General features: G+C 46.2%; 2 protein-coding genes across 2 annotated transcripts; one reads left to right on the forward strand and one right to left on the reverse strand.

Moving 5' to 3' along the window:
• Positions 1–3,631: 3,631 nt before the first annotated feature.
• Positions 3,632–7,329, forward strand: LOC133928846 (GDSL esterase/lipase At1g54790-like). The gene is made up of 5 exons (XM_062375344.1): positions 3,632–4,138; positions 5,134–5,334; positions 5,836–6,002; positions 6,264–6,534; positions 6,948–7,329. Exons 1-5 carry the CDS (start codon positions 3,907–3,909, stop codon positions 7,214–7,216), a joined length of 1,140 nt encoding a protein of 379 aa, XP_062231328.1. The 5' UTR covers positions 3,632–3,906; the 3' UTR covers positions 7,217–7,329.
• A 155-nt stretch (positions 7,330–7,484) lies between these two features.
• On the reverse strand, positions 7,485–8,903 carry LOC133928847 (UPF0603 protein OsI_019212, chloroplastic-like). The gene is made up of 3 exons (XM_062375345.1): positions 8,314–8,903; positions 8,023–8,215; positions 7,485–7,923 (listed from the first exon to the last, which is right to left on the reverse strand). The coding sequence occupies exons 1-3, from the start codon at positions 8,725–8,727 to the stop codon at positions 7,676–7,678; spliced, it is 855 nt and encodes a 284-aa protein (XP_062231329.1). The 5' UTR covers positions 8,728–8,903; the 3' UTR covers positions 7,485–7,675.
• Between the last annotated feature and the right edge of the window lie 4,522 nt (positions 8,904–13,425).

Consider the following 13,425-nt stretch of genomic DNA (forward strand, 5'->3'; position numbering starts at 1 on the left):
ATGGTTTAGATTGAATGTATTATGTATCACTAGTATGAGTAGTATGTGTTGGAGATATGATTAGTATAGGGTATTTTTGGGAGAAAATTTAGATTCAGTTAGGCACGTCATGTGAGCAGCCCGGCCCATTCTGATCGATTCATTTCGTGCAGCTCGGTTAGGGTTGGGGGCGCGGCGGCTGTCGGACGACGCGCGCTCGCGCTCGGTTAGGGTTGGGAGCGAGGCCGGGCGACACGGCGAATGCCGAGGCGGTGGCGCGTGGCCTCGGCGGACGGCGGGCTCAGCGATGCAAGGAGTCGGTGGTGGCGCAAAGACGAGGCGGGTGACGCGGGGAAGGCCGAGTCCGTGGCGCACGGCCGAGGCGGATGGCAGGCTCGGCGGCTGCGCGCGGCAGAGGCAGCTGGAGGCGACGCAGGAAGGTCGAGCCGGCGGCGCGAAGCCGAGCCATCACTCTGGCGACGCGGGAATGACGCGCCGGCGGCATGCGGCCGAGGCTGCGCGCCCTTTTCCCTACCCCAGGCTCGACGACCGGCACCTCTGCGCCGCGCTCCGGGTCACGGATAAGGCACGGCTCTCAATCGGTGTGGCCTGTGGCTTATGCCCGTCCGTCTGGGTCGGTTGGTTTCGCGGCGCGCGCCAGGTGCTCGACTGATTGCTCGGCTCCCCTGCAGTTCGTGGAGGAGACGTGGGCCAAGGCGGAGAGGCAAGTGACGGACTACACGCTCTACACGGGCGGGCTCGGGACGGCTCTCCTGCTGTTCAAGTCCTTCCAGGTGACCGGCGACCGCAGCGACCTCGCCATCGCCACCGACCAGTAATTCGTGGTCATGTTTTGTACTAACTGGTTTGATTGGATCTTTCTGGTAGTGGTTGATAATTATATGAACGGGTGTGGCCTGGGTGTGTAAAGCGCAGGTTCTTGACGTTCATCTGTGGGAGGGCTGGTCTGTGCGCTCTTTGGAGCAGTGATCCGAAGCATTGCGATGATCAGCTGCTTGTCACTCAGTATCTGAGCTCGTTTGATGAGGTTTACAAAGTACATGACAGTGACCATCCACAAAATCTTTAACAAACCATAATCCGCTCTCTTCATTCAGCTCGATGTCAAGCTTAGCATTGCAGCCACAACGGGTCAGTGCCCGTGGCTCCCTTTGTTGATCAGTTCTTTCAAAAAAATTCAGCAACCTGTGTCCTTCAAATGAGCAGCAGAACCTCCTCCATTTCATCTTCTGTGTACCTGCTTTGTATCTCACCTTCTCCTTTCTCACACTAAACCCTTTCTTTGCTGCATAAGAATTGTAGAACTTGTAACCATCCTTCTCACTCACAAACATCTGATTTACCACACTATTGTATTCCTCAATCTCCTCCAGGCTAACATGCTTTTCCGCATCCATCACTCCAAACTTCCAAAATAAAAAGCACATGGATCAATGCCAATATTTTTGTCGAACAAATAATAATCCTAAATTTCACCATAGACCAATTAAGAGGACCAAACACTACTATATTTGAATTCAGGTTTTTTCCTACCTAAACCATTCAACCAATAACCTAGCATATATTGTACACTTCCAAACCTCGATAATCAAACAAGACAAATGTAACTGAATTCAGGTTTTTGCTTAGTACGACACATAATGCATAAGGGATCCAATACAACATATACAAATGCAACTAATATGTTTCAAAATTACTAACAAAAAACATTATGTAACAAATCAGCAATAAATATAAGGTTTTGGCATCATGATGATTGAATTGCAACATGACGCTCAAGAAGCACCTCTTCGGCAAGCAGTCCCGCAAGGATCAGAGGCAACAGCCTGAATTCATGCGCCAGCGACAGCAAGCGATGGGAAAAACCGAAACATATCAGCAATAATTACAACTTTGATAATTCATACTAAAGCACATATCGCCATTCTGCAGACTGTAATGCATACAAGAACCGAAACATAAATAACTAGTATTGACGGTCACAGGAAAGTAATCCAGGCAGAACTAATCAAGTGCTAATTCTATCATCCATCATCTTATGAACAAGAAGGAATGTTACTAGGGTCAATTCCATGACTCACCTTGTAGATCGTGGTACGTTCGGGCCGTTCTCCAAGTGACGAAATCAGGGATGACAGAATATGCGTCGGGACGGACGGCGACGACTGCCGAAGGCGGCTCCAGGACGAAAGGCAGGCGTGCAACGCGTGGTGAAGACGGGCCAAACGGGCCACGACTGGCCGCGCCGCGACGGAACGGTGGCGATTAGCAAAGGCGGCGCCGGGGACGACGAGCGACGCGTGGCGGCACAGGGACGGATCGATGGGCTACGAGAGGCGACGCCGGGCGGATCCGTGACGGAACGGCGACGATTTCCGGTGCCGGCGCCGGGGCGGACGGGCATGCGCCGGGCCGGAACGGCGGTCCACTTGTGGGCGCGCCGGGGCGGACGGGAAACGCAGGGCCGCGCCAAGGCGGAGGGGCAGTCGTCGGCCCGGACGTGCGTCGACTGGTGCCGCCGCCGGGGTGGCCAGGAAACGCGTGGAGGCGCCAGGCCGGAGGTGCAGGCGCCGGGGCGGAGGGGCAGTCGCCGGGGCGGGAAGTAGTGGCGGCGCCCGACGGAACAAAGGGGCAAAAAATGCGCTGCTGATGCGGCTTCGGGCCAACCTAATCCCATCGATGGCACTTAATGTACAATTACTAAAATAACCCTCCTAAATGAACGGTGGATATAAAATTACTAGTGCTTATTTACTAGTGGTGCGGTGTACTGTAAAAGTTCTCTTTTAAAAAGCAAACTTTATTAACTTTTATCGTTATATGAGATAAATACATCTAGATCTAAGAAACAACAACCTAATATATGAGACACAAAATAAGAAAAAAATCTAACGAGAAGAAAATACATCTTCTTAGCTGAGGTTATTCTGTTTAGACTTGGGTATGGAGTCTACACGGTAATCTAAACCGGGTAAAGAGGTCTCATCCCACTCGCTACAATCAGGTATATACTGTAGTAATTATCTCGCGATGCTCCTGTCGATATAGGATGTACCATGAATAGAACCAGAAAAGCCTTGAGGTGACGTTTATTTCAACAAAAACTGATTTTTTATGTATTATTTTCTTAAATTTCTTTACAAGAAATGTTTTGTTGAACGTATTAGAACATAGAAAAGGTTGCCACATGGTGCAGTTGACATGGTATGTCATTTGTGTTCTTGGGTTATTCCAATTTTATTAGCGTGTGTCACTAGATTTTTTTTCTAAGACATTTTATGATTTGATGATTCGAAAAGACAAGGGATGTAATTTTTGGACTCATCTTTTTTTTTTATATCTATATTTTTTGATTTGTAAGCTTGTTTGGTTTAAAATCATAGTTAAAACGAGAGTATTTGAGACGGTTATATCGAATTGATATAAAGATGAGAGTTAATAAAATCTTTTTTTTAAAAAAAAGGAGGACGAGAGTTTTGCTCGCTGCGTAGGCCTCACTCGCCCTAGACTTGAAAGAGCTTGTGGCAAGCCTTTTGGTTGGTTTTTTTATGGTCTAACCTGTTTGCCAAAAAAAAACTGGTACAATTCAACCTTAGCATGTCAACCAAGACTTTCAAAGTCCTCATGATATCTTAACAACACAAGCACCAAACTACAAAATCAACACAAAAAGGTAGGCACCCAGTTTTAATGATTGATGTTCTCTCCTTGCGCCCCGGACTCAAATTAAATCTGCCTTGCCTTGCCCCAACTCCCATGCTTCAGCTTCAGGCATCAGCAACCTCCGCACCACCTCCCTCTCCTCCTCCTCAATTGGAATAGTAGCAAGCAACAACACAGCAGAGCAGAGTGGAGTGGAGTAGGGAGCTGGGCAAGGGAGCCCCAACCACCGCACCCGCCGCCGCCATGCGTTTCTTGGCGCTCCTCGTCGTGGCCCTCCTCTGCCTCGGCAGCGGCCGCGTGGCGGCGTCGACGGACTTCAACTACCCGGCGGTGTTCAACTTCGGGGACTCCAACTCCGACACCGGCGGCCGCGTGGCCGCCGGGTTCGAGTCCATCCTCCCGCCTTACGGCTCCACCTTCTTCGGCTCCCCCTCCGGTCGCTTCTGCGACGGCCGCCTCATCGTCGACTTCCTCAGTACGCTCACCTCTCGCTCTCTCTACGACTCGATGTTCCTGAATTGGCTCGTTAGTACTACAAACTGTTACCATCCTAACTGCACCAGAAAGAATCGATGTGCGGATGATTGGATCCTCCTTGAATTGCCGCTAGTAGAATAATTAATGCGTCATAGATTCCTGAAGCTGCCTTATTGCTGTTTGGTTCTTGGCACCCTACGAGTGTAGCAAGAAGAAATCAGTCCGTGTACGGATGATATGGCTTATCGTTGATTCTTGAACGCAGTGTGCCCATTTGGTCCGGGCGGTTGTTGGAAAAAGGGCGATTTAGTTAGGATGGTCCGTGGCCGGTTGGGACAAATGCGTCCGTGCGGTGGTTACAATTGGAGAACGAGGCATCATTGCGAATGGTCATTGGTGGTTGTCTGCACTGTTCTAAGACTCATCGAGGAGCTGTGCTGCTTGCATATGGTCCAATTCCTGCAATTTGTCCCCCTGTTCGTCACGATGTTTTAGTCGGATTTGGTAGATCTGCACGAAAGCAAGTGCTGTTTCTTGGTGCAATTTGTTGTGATTAGGGGAATTACTGTTACAGTGTTACTTAACTTGTGGCGAGATTTAGTTTGACTTCTTTCCTGGGTGTACTAATTGAGCCCTACCATGTGCAGTTTGACAAGGGACAATGCTTTCTGAGAAGCCGCAGGGTTTCAGAGGGTAACTAAGAAGCAAGGAATTTGCTAGCACATATTTATTTGTAGAACAATAACATATAAAGTGATTTCTGTACAGACTGCATCCAAAGGTTAAGCTGTTCATCACTGACATATACATGAATTTGATGATTAGACAGCAGTAAGAACAATGAAAAACAGTAGTGCAGTGTCAGTTTTTTGTTTTGGGGTCTCCCTTTTCTTAATATCAATGCCAAGTTCTTTTTGGTCTCCCTTTTTTCTGTCACATATCAGACTTTTGTGGTCTGTAATCTTATACTGTTGCATAAACTTCTTCCTGCAGTGGAGGCAATGAATATGCCGCTCCTCAATGCATATTTGGATTCTGTTGGTGAACCTAGCTTTCGGACCGGTGTCAATTTTGCTCAAGCTGGATGTTCAATCACACCAGCAAATCCAACATCAGTCAGCCCGTTTTCATTTGGTCTTCAAATTAAGCAATTCTTTGCCTTCAAGGACAAAGTTACTAAGCTCCTGTCTAAAGGTATGAAATTTTATATTTTTTAGGCCACACCTTCAGTCATTGTGGGTTGCAAAGCAAGATAGGAATATATTTTGCCTATCTCAGCAAAGCAATGGGCACCATCAAAATAAATAATACATAATATTGAGTGATTTAGAATTCTCAAGACATATCAAAAGATCACAGACCAAATAAGCTTCCATTATTTCATCCTAGGAGAACATTAGGCAATCCAACAAAATATAGAAACGATGACCCTTTTGGATATTATTCTGAAAAATTGTAAGTTTTAGTTTTTGGTATTATAATAGGTCTAGGATTAGGCTATCTGAATGGTTTGTGACAGGCTTCCACTGTGCTTTTAATTGGTTTTGAATGAATATATATCAGCTGGATTTTTAAGAATACTACGTTCCTCCATACTACGATTGATAACAAGACAAAGCTTTTGTTTTCAACGATCCAGACTACAGCATTGTGTTGGTGAAGACGTGAAGTAACTTTTTTATTCTACTTTTGCAGGAGATATGTACAGGCAGTATATCCCTCAGGCAGATTACTTTTCGCAGGGACTCTACATGTTTGATATTGGGCAAAATGATATTGCTGGTGAATTCTACTCAAAAACAGAGGACCAAGTCACTGCATCCATTCCAACTATTTTGTTGGAATTCGAAACTGGGTTCAAGGTATGTAAAATATAGAGCATTTTCATCCTTGGAGCTTTCTGCAACCCCCCAACCCCCCGGTCCCCTTTTTTTCTGTGGTGTGGAGTGCTCTTCAGTAATTCTGTATGCATATACAAGATTCTGATGTTACATATAACTCACATAGGTCTCCAAATCTGCAGTATCATTCTTTTCATAATACATACTCTTCTTGCTATATGATGTTCTGAGTAAGAAGGTGCTTCATACCTAATTCTTTTCAATGTTCCTTTTAAATTTCAGAAATTATATGAGCAAGGTGCTAGGAAATTCTGGATTCACAACACAGGTCCTCTCGGCTGCTTACCTCAAAACGTAGCCTTTTTTGGCAAAGACCCATCCCAACTGGATGGTCTTCACTGTGTAGCAAAGCACAACCGTGTTGCAAAGCTTTTTAACTTACAGCTGCATGCACTTTGCACAAAGTTGAGAGGTGAATTCCATGGAGCCAGCATCACTTATGTTGACATCTACACCATCAAATATAGCCTGATCGCCAATTACTCTCGATATGGTATGCAAACTAGACTTTCCACGTTATGTATTTATCTAGAAAAAGCTTACGTGTCCAGATCATTAAGATTTGTCGGCATATTGGAGCACTGGGAGAGATGTTTCTCGAGTGTTAAGCATGCTTCAAAGAGAAGACTTATAATGAAATGTCACTATCAATCCTGAACAAGTGCTTGCAATAATAAACCCCACTAAAAGAGGTGGAAACTACAGATACTTTTTGTGTTTTTTGGCACCCTGTGTCACTCTAGTACTCTACACGTATGCAATTTTTTCCTTCTTTGACCTTGTACTGTGGATTTTTTACATTTCACTCGAATATCAGTGCTGTAGGCCTGTAGCTAGCTCATCAGCGAATTTATGAAATAGTTAAAGAAACAACTCTAATATCTGCTTGTGCTTTCTTTTAAACAGGGTTCGAGAATCCCATCCAAGCATGCTGTGGATATGGAGGCCCTCCCCTGAACTACGATAGCAGGGTACCGTGTGGACAGACAAAATCTTTGAATGGTAATCCGGTTACTGCAAAAGGGTGTAGTGACAGTACTGAATACGTCAATTGGGATGGAATACATTACACAGAAGCTGCAAATTTCCATATTGCATCACAGATCCTGACCGGGAGATACTCTGATCCTCCGTTTGCTGACAAGATGCCATTCATCATAAAACCAAGATTCTAATTAGCATACACTTATTTTTCTCTTCAATCAACCTCTGTAATTTTGCATTGGTTGCACATACGATGTGTTTATTACTTGTCAATAATCATATATAGCTTGTTTTCAGTTTCCAATAGATTGTTATGCCCGAGTTCAAAGGTTTCATTGCAGTATCCAAGTTTTGCAGCATAGCTTTACATTACAAGCAGTACTGGAAACAGGCAGAGCAAGTGACCTATGCTTCTCCAAGATGGGGAAAAAAACTTGAGTCGTTACCGAGGAACTGAGGTAATGAACTATTGATTTGCATCTGATGAATCCAGTAAACACAGATATGTGCACCTGTATTAACCGGCACGGGTGTGCACCTGTATTAATGGTTCTCTGTTCACTTCTAAAAATTCCAGCAGAAAACCTGGGAGATGCCTTGATTTTTCCTCTTCAGTATGAATTTACTGTACACGCATGGCAGCACGCTACTCATTTCTTGGAGATGTAGGCGTAGTACTGCGCCATGGGCACGACGAAGGCGATGACGAGCAGGCCGCCGACGACGAGCGTGAACTGCCCACGCTTCTCCTCCGTCTGCTCCTTGGTCTTGAAGTTGGACTCCCGCTTGTTCTCCTTGAACGATGGCCCCCCGGGGTCCGGCAGCCCGTCGATCGCCGCCGCGAGCCGCTTCGCCGTGCTCAAGATCGCCTCATTGTACTTCTCGTCCGTCGCTAGTACTGTACGGCGGCGTCGTGTTGAAAATTTGAAATGACACATATACACGGCGGCGAGAGCACGGCTGGCCCGGCGAGTAGACATGTGTTTCACCTACGTACCTGGTAGGTTCTCGGAGACGGTGGCGTCGAGGATCTGGTCGCCGACGGCCTGCACGAAGGCGGGGCCGCCGGTGATGGCGCCCTCCTTCTGGCTGGTGACGAGCACGACGATGCCCTTGTTGCTGCCCACCTCAATCGTCGGGTACCACTTCTCCAGCACTTGGTCCGCGTACTCGAACGCGTCAGCTTTGCTCTGCAACACTCTTGATCTATCGATCAGCGGCCAAGGTAGCTAGAAGGGCACGGCGTGAATGCATGTGCGGCAATGCAGGCGCCCGGCGGCGTGCTTACCGTGAGCTTGCGGACGGTGACGAAGTTCAGGCGGATGTTCTTGCGGGCCTCGATGTCACCGGCGAGCCGCTTAACGTCGGACTTGGTCACGCGGCTCAGCACGCCGGCGTCGTCCACCACGTAGGAGTCGACGGGGGGGCCGTCGTTGAGCACGTCGAACTCCGACGCCGCCGCGGGGGAGGGCGCCGGGGCCAGGCTGATGGCCAGCGACAGCGCCGCAGCCGCCAGGCCGTGGTGCAAGAACGACACCCAGCTCCTGACGCCGACGCCGTCTCCATGGGAAGCAGCGACGGCGGCCTGCTGCTTATTGAACGCGCAGGAGACGGTGGACCTGGACGACGCGCTAACGAGGGCTGGTCTCTTGGAGCTACGGAGAGGGATGAACAATGTGGATGGGGAGAGGAGGGTCTCCATTGCCGCCGCGGGAGCTCAGGGAAGGAGAGGAATCAAGCTTGTGAGGGCTCAGACCGTTGGAGCTTCTGCCGCTTCCGTTTGCTCTGGATTGTGATTGGGTGGCTGGGATTCTGGAGCTGGATAAGGTGAGGTGCCAAGCGCTCTTGTCTGGTCGTCAGAGTGCACGCCCATGCCCAAGTGTCAGTCAGTGCACCGCTACTGTGTGTTATGCACGGAACTACCTTATTCGCCGCTCGCGCGGTGCATGACCTCCTGTCGCTCAGGCGCGGGCGGCAAAATGGGTCAGGGTGAGTTTGGTTGTTCGTACGAGATTTTGTCTGTACAAAGCGTGTAGGTATATTTTGTAGAGTTATATTTATTAAAAAAATATGTATTTAGTTAGTTGTATCTGTCTAGATAGATTGAATTTAGTTTTTGTTTAGGTGTTTGAATCTAAGGTCGTATGCGTTAATGTAAAAGTTGAGATTGTGATTGATTACTTGTATTCAGATGATTTTGTAACACTGATAGTGAACCTGTTTGGATGAGCGGATGAATAAGATTGTATCCGTTAGGCCAAGTTTCAGAATGATGCTCGTATCGAGTTTCACTCGTGAGCCAAGATAAAGCTGTATATTTGCACTCGCTAAGCCATACTGTAACAATAAATATAAGCAACCAAACAAATCTATTTTCAAGATTATATGTATCCATCGAGCCATACTGAGATAATCCAGACAACCAAACACATCCAAATATTTTTGTATGGCAACAGATATCGAGAGTAAAGCCAGCCTGGCCATCGTGGGTAGTGGTGGCGCCGAGGGCAACATCGACTACAAATGACCTATAGGCAGCTTTATTCAATAGCAATGAATAGGGTGAGTATGGGAGAAATTTGGGAAGTAATAATACAATAACAGTGGTAGAAAGGTGGCGGAGTTTGTGGCAGAGCTAGCTCTTTTTATCGAGGCCAGCCGATCTCAACGGAATTATGTAATTCCTTAATAAATTATTGTTCATTACTAAGTTTGATCTCGTCATTTAATGGAGCTGACCTTAGCGGCGTTCTCGGCTAGCTTCGCCCCTAGACGGGGTGAACCATAGAGGGCTACTATAACATCAATGTCTTGGGTGAGATGGCATTAGTGTGGGGGATGCCAGCACCAATGCAAACACAGAGGGGAGGGAAGATAAAAGCCCCGATGAGAATGGTGGTCAGTTTAAGAATTGATAGTTTAAAATTGACTTATGAGACATAATCCATATACTAATATGTTGAAATTTCAAAAACATGTTGATTGCCAATTCCATGTTCCTTCGATGTGTTCAAAGTTAGTCTAAAGCGTATAAAAAAGGGACAATTTTTTATTTGCTAATATCTTATCCGAGATATGCCGTCACAAATCCGAGATATGCTGTCACGGATGCATATGAAATATTCTCTTTGACCCCTGAGGAGCAGCAGTGGTCTTCTTTGTCACACAGGAGTGGTCTCTGCCATGGCCACAATGCTCCACTCCGTGGACATCGCGGCCACGCTCCTTAACATCTCCATCTTCGCCCAGGAGCCGCTCACGTCTATCACACGCCAGTTCGACGTGCTCACAGCCGCGATCCGCATCGATGCTGCCCAACACGCCACGGCTACCATGCATCCATAACCTCTCCTCTGTGTTGAGGCCAACCGGGCCAACATTGTTGGATTGATCTTGGCTCTAACGGTCATATATTCTAACTAACTGCTGAGTTTAAGGAGGTCACATCGCCCTCATTTTGTATTTTGATCGGAAGCGTAACCAATCATTGGTTACCCGTCTCGCCTTGCGCCACATAAAAAAGGGGAGCTGGCACCTCACGAGCTAAGGTTCCCATGAGGTTTAGCCTACCCCGCACAACCCAAACCCTAACACGATCACAAGTGTGCAACAGCGAGACGAAGGCCGCCGCCGAACTTCTCCGATCATCTTCGTGAAGCTCTGCATCAAGCCAGTCACACTTACGATCACTACGTCACGCTGGCAACAACAACCCCAACGATCTGCACGACTTCGATTCTCATCACCAAGCACGGCCACGCCTACTTCACTAATCCACATCTCGAATCACCAATGGCTTCTCCGAACGCAGGTACATATTCATGCTTCCATAATTACGGGAGCTTGATTTAGAGCTAGACCATAATGTTGATTAGCTAAAGTTTAGACCCAACAATCGGTATCAGAGCCACTCTAGTCTCTGATCAAGTTCTTTTAGACCTAATTAGATCAAGTCATGTTCGGATGACGCCTTTTGATGATCAATTAGTCATGTATGATCAAGTTTAAGTTTAATTGATGTGTATTAGGCTTAGCTCACAATAATTAGGCTCATATTAATCAAGGCTTAGCACTTGTTGTTGTTAATTAAGCACGATTAGGCCTTAATTGCTTCTTTTTAAGGCTTAATTGATGTGGATTAGCCCTAATTAGTGTCGGATTAGACTCACATGTTCATGAATTAGGGGTTTTAAGGCTCGGATTAGATATATTTTTATGCATATGTGTATGTTCTTGTATGCTTTTGGGCTCAGTTTGGGGAGCTTCAACTTGGGTAAGCATGATAGAAGGAGGGGAATTGGGGAAATCATAAAATCCTAAGCAAAACCCGTAAGAAATCCCCAATTCCCCCCGAAAGACGAAATCCACAAAGCCTAAATACCCTTTTGGCCCCAAATCCCTAACCCAAGGAACTCAACCAAACATTTGCAGGACATGATGTTTATGTACCTTTTTTGTGCACTGTTCATCCTCCCCGGCGTGATCCCCTTCTTGTTTGGCTTCATCGTCGTGCACGCGGCCCTCTTTGTCCTTATGTGCTTCCGGTGCATGAATCTATGTCTTCCTCGGTGCTCGTCAACATCTTCACTAGAGCCCCCTCTTCCGTTGAGCGCGTCGGGCGCTACCGTAGACCCACCTACGACGACGCGCGTGAACTCTGCCGCAAGCGTGCACTGGCAGGTAGACCTTAGGAAGCACCTCTGTAGCTTCCCCCAGCCTCTCCTTTTCTCTCCCTCTCGCCGGCAACATTGCACAGTGAAGTCGGAAAGGGAGAGAGGGGAAATGAACTAAGTTTAGGGTTTATGGTCGGCGCGACATTTTTGTTCGGGAGAAATCACCGAGGAGCCATTGGATCACGGGGAATGGCCAAGATCGCACAGGCTCAGGTGGCCGGGCCGACGTCGCGCTACTGAGCCAGGTTAGCGCACGCGTGTGTCGCGTGGGCCGTTCAGCTGAATAGGCCGATTGGGCCGTTTCCTTTAAGTCTTTGGGTTTTTTCCATTTATTTAGAATTTCCAATGGTTATTTAATTCTTTTATTCATTTATGCACTAGATTATGGTCTAAAATTAATGATGATTAATACATAAAATTACGATTAATTCTCTGGACGAATTGGAACCAACGAGAAGATTTTTCGGAGAATTTTATGATCAATTCATGTAGGTTCATAATTACTTTTTGACCAAAGTTTACTGTAATTATACGTTATTTTATGTGTTAATACAAATTCTTTTCTGTTTTATGCCCAATGGTCATGCGGATTAGAATTTCAATTTTTGTATGATTTTAATCAGACCAACGTAGGGTTAATTTCATGCAAATTATTTATTCATGATAAATTTCTAATCTGGCTCAATTTTTACTTTCCAGTTCTTAACGCTTCCTCTATTGCCGCCACAATTGACGGCATAGAGTGACTTACAGGGAATAACTTTCCCACTTAGAAAGCTAAGGTTACTGTTGTCCTTGGATTTTTGGACCTTGACTATGCACTTAGGGTTGACGCACCCACTGCTCCCACTATTGGTGTGGAGAATTATGATGATCTAAAGAAAACTTATGATGCACTTTCAGAGAAGTGGGAGCGGTCTAACCGCATGTCACTAATGATTATGAGGAACTCGATCTCGAAAGCTATAAGGGGAGCAATTCCAATCTCAGAAAAAGCTAAGATGTACTTGGCATCTGTGGAGGAGCAATTTAAAGGCACCTCCAAGGTTTATGTTAGCACATTAATTCAGAAGCTCCTCAACACTAAATATAATTATAGATCCGGCGGCATAAGAGAACACATCATGATGATGACAGGCATGACTGCCAAACTTAAGAGCATGGAAATGGAAATCTCTAGTGGTTTCCTTGTCCATTTCATTATGATCTCTCTTCCTCCTGAATTTTTTCCCTTTAATATTAACTATAATACTCATAAGGAGAAATATACTATGAGCGATTTGATCGCGATGTGTGTCCAAGAGAAAGAGAGGCTGAGGGCTACAAAGAAATATTTTGTTAATCAAGTTAGCAACCCCAGAAACAAAAGAAAATTCCAAAGAGATTTCAACTCTAAGAAGAAGTTGAATTTTATCGCTAAGCACGTTAAGACAACACAGAGGACGCACAAGGCACCTGCTCCTTCTGCTTCCACCTCTCAAGAATCTAAGAATGATGGATATCGCTTCTGCCATAAGAAGGACCACTACCAGAAAGACTGTGTTGGTTTTCTGAAGTGGCTCGCAAAGAAGGGTAATAATTTAATAACATTTATTGAGGAATCTCTTTATGCTAATTTCTCTCTTAATTCCTGGTGGATTGACTCAGGTGCCACTATGCACGTTACCAACTTCTTATAAGGATTCCTTACCATTAGAACGTTAGGAAAGGGAGAGCAAAGTCTTAGA

Source organism: Phragmites australis, chromosome 9 (assembly GCF_958298935.1).
Source record: "Phragmites australis chromosome 9, lpPhrAust1.1, whole genome shotgun sequence".
Taxonomy (NCBI): domain Eukaryota; kingdom Viridiplantae; phylum Streptophyta; class Magnoliopsida; order Poales; family Poaceae; genus Phragmites; species Phragmites australis.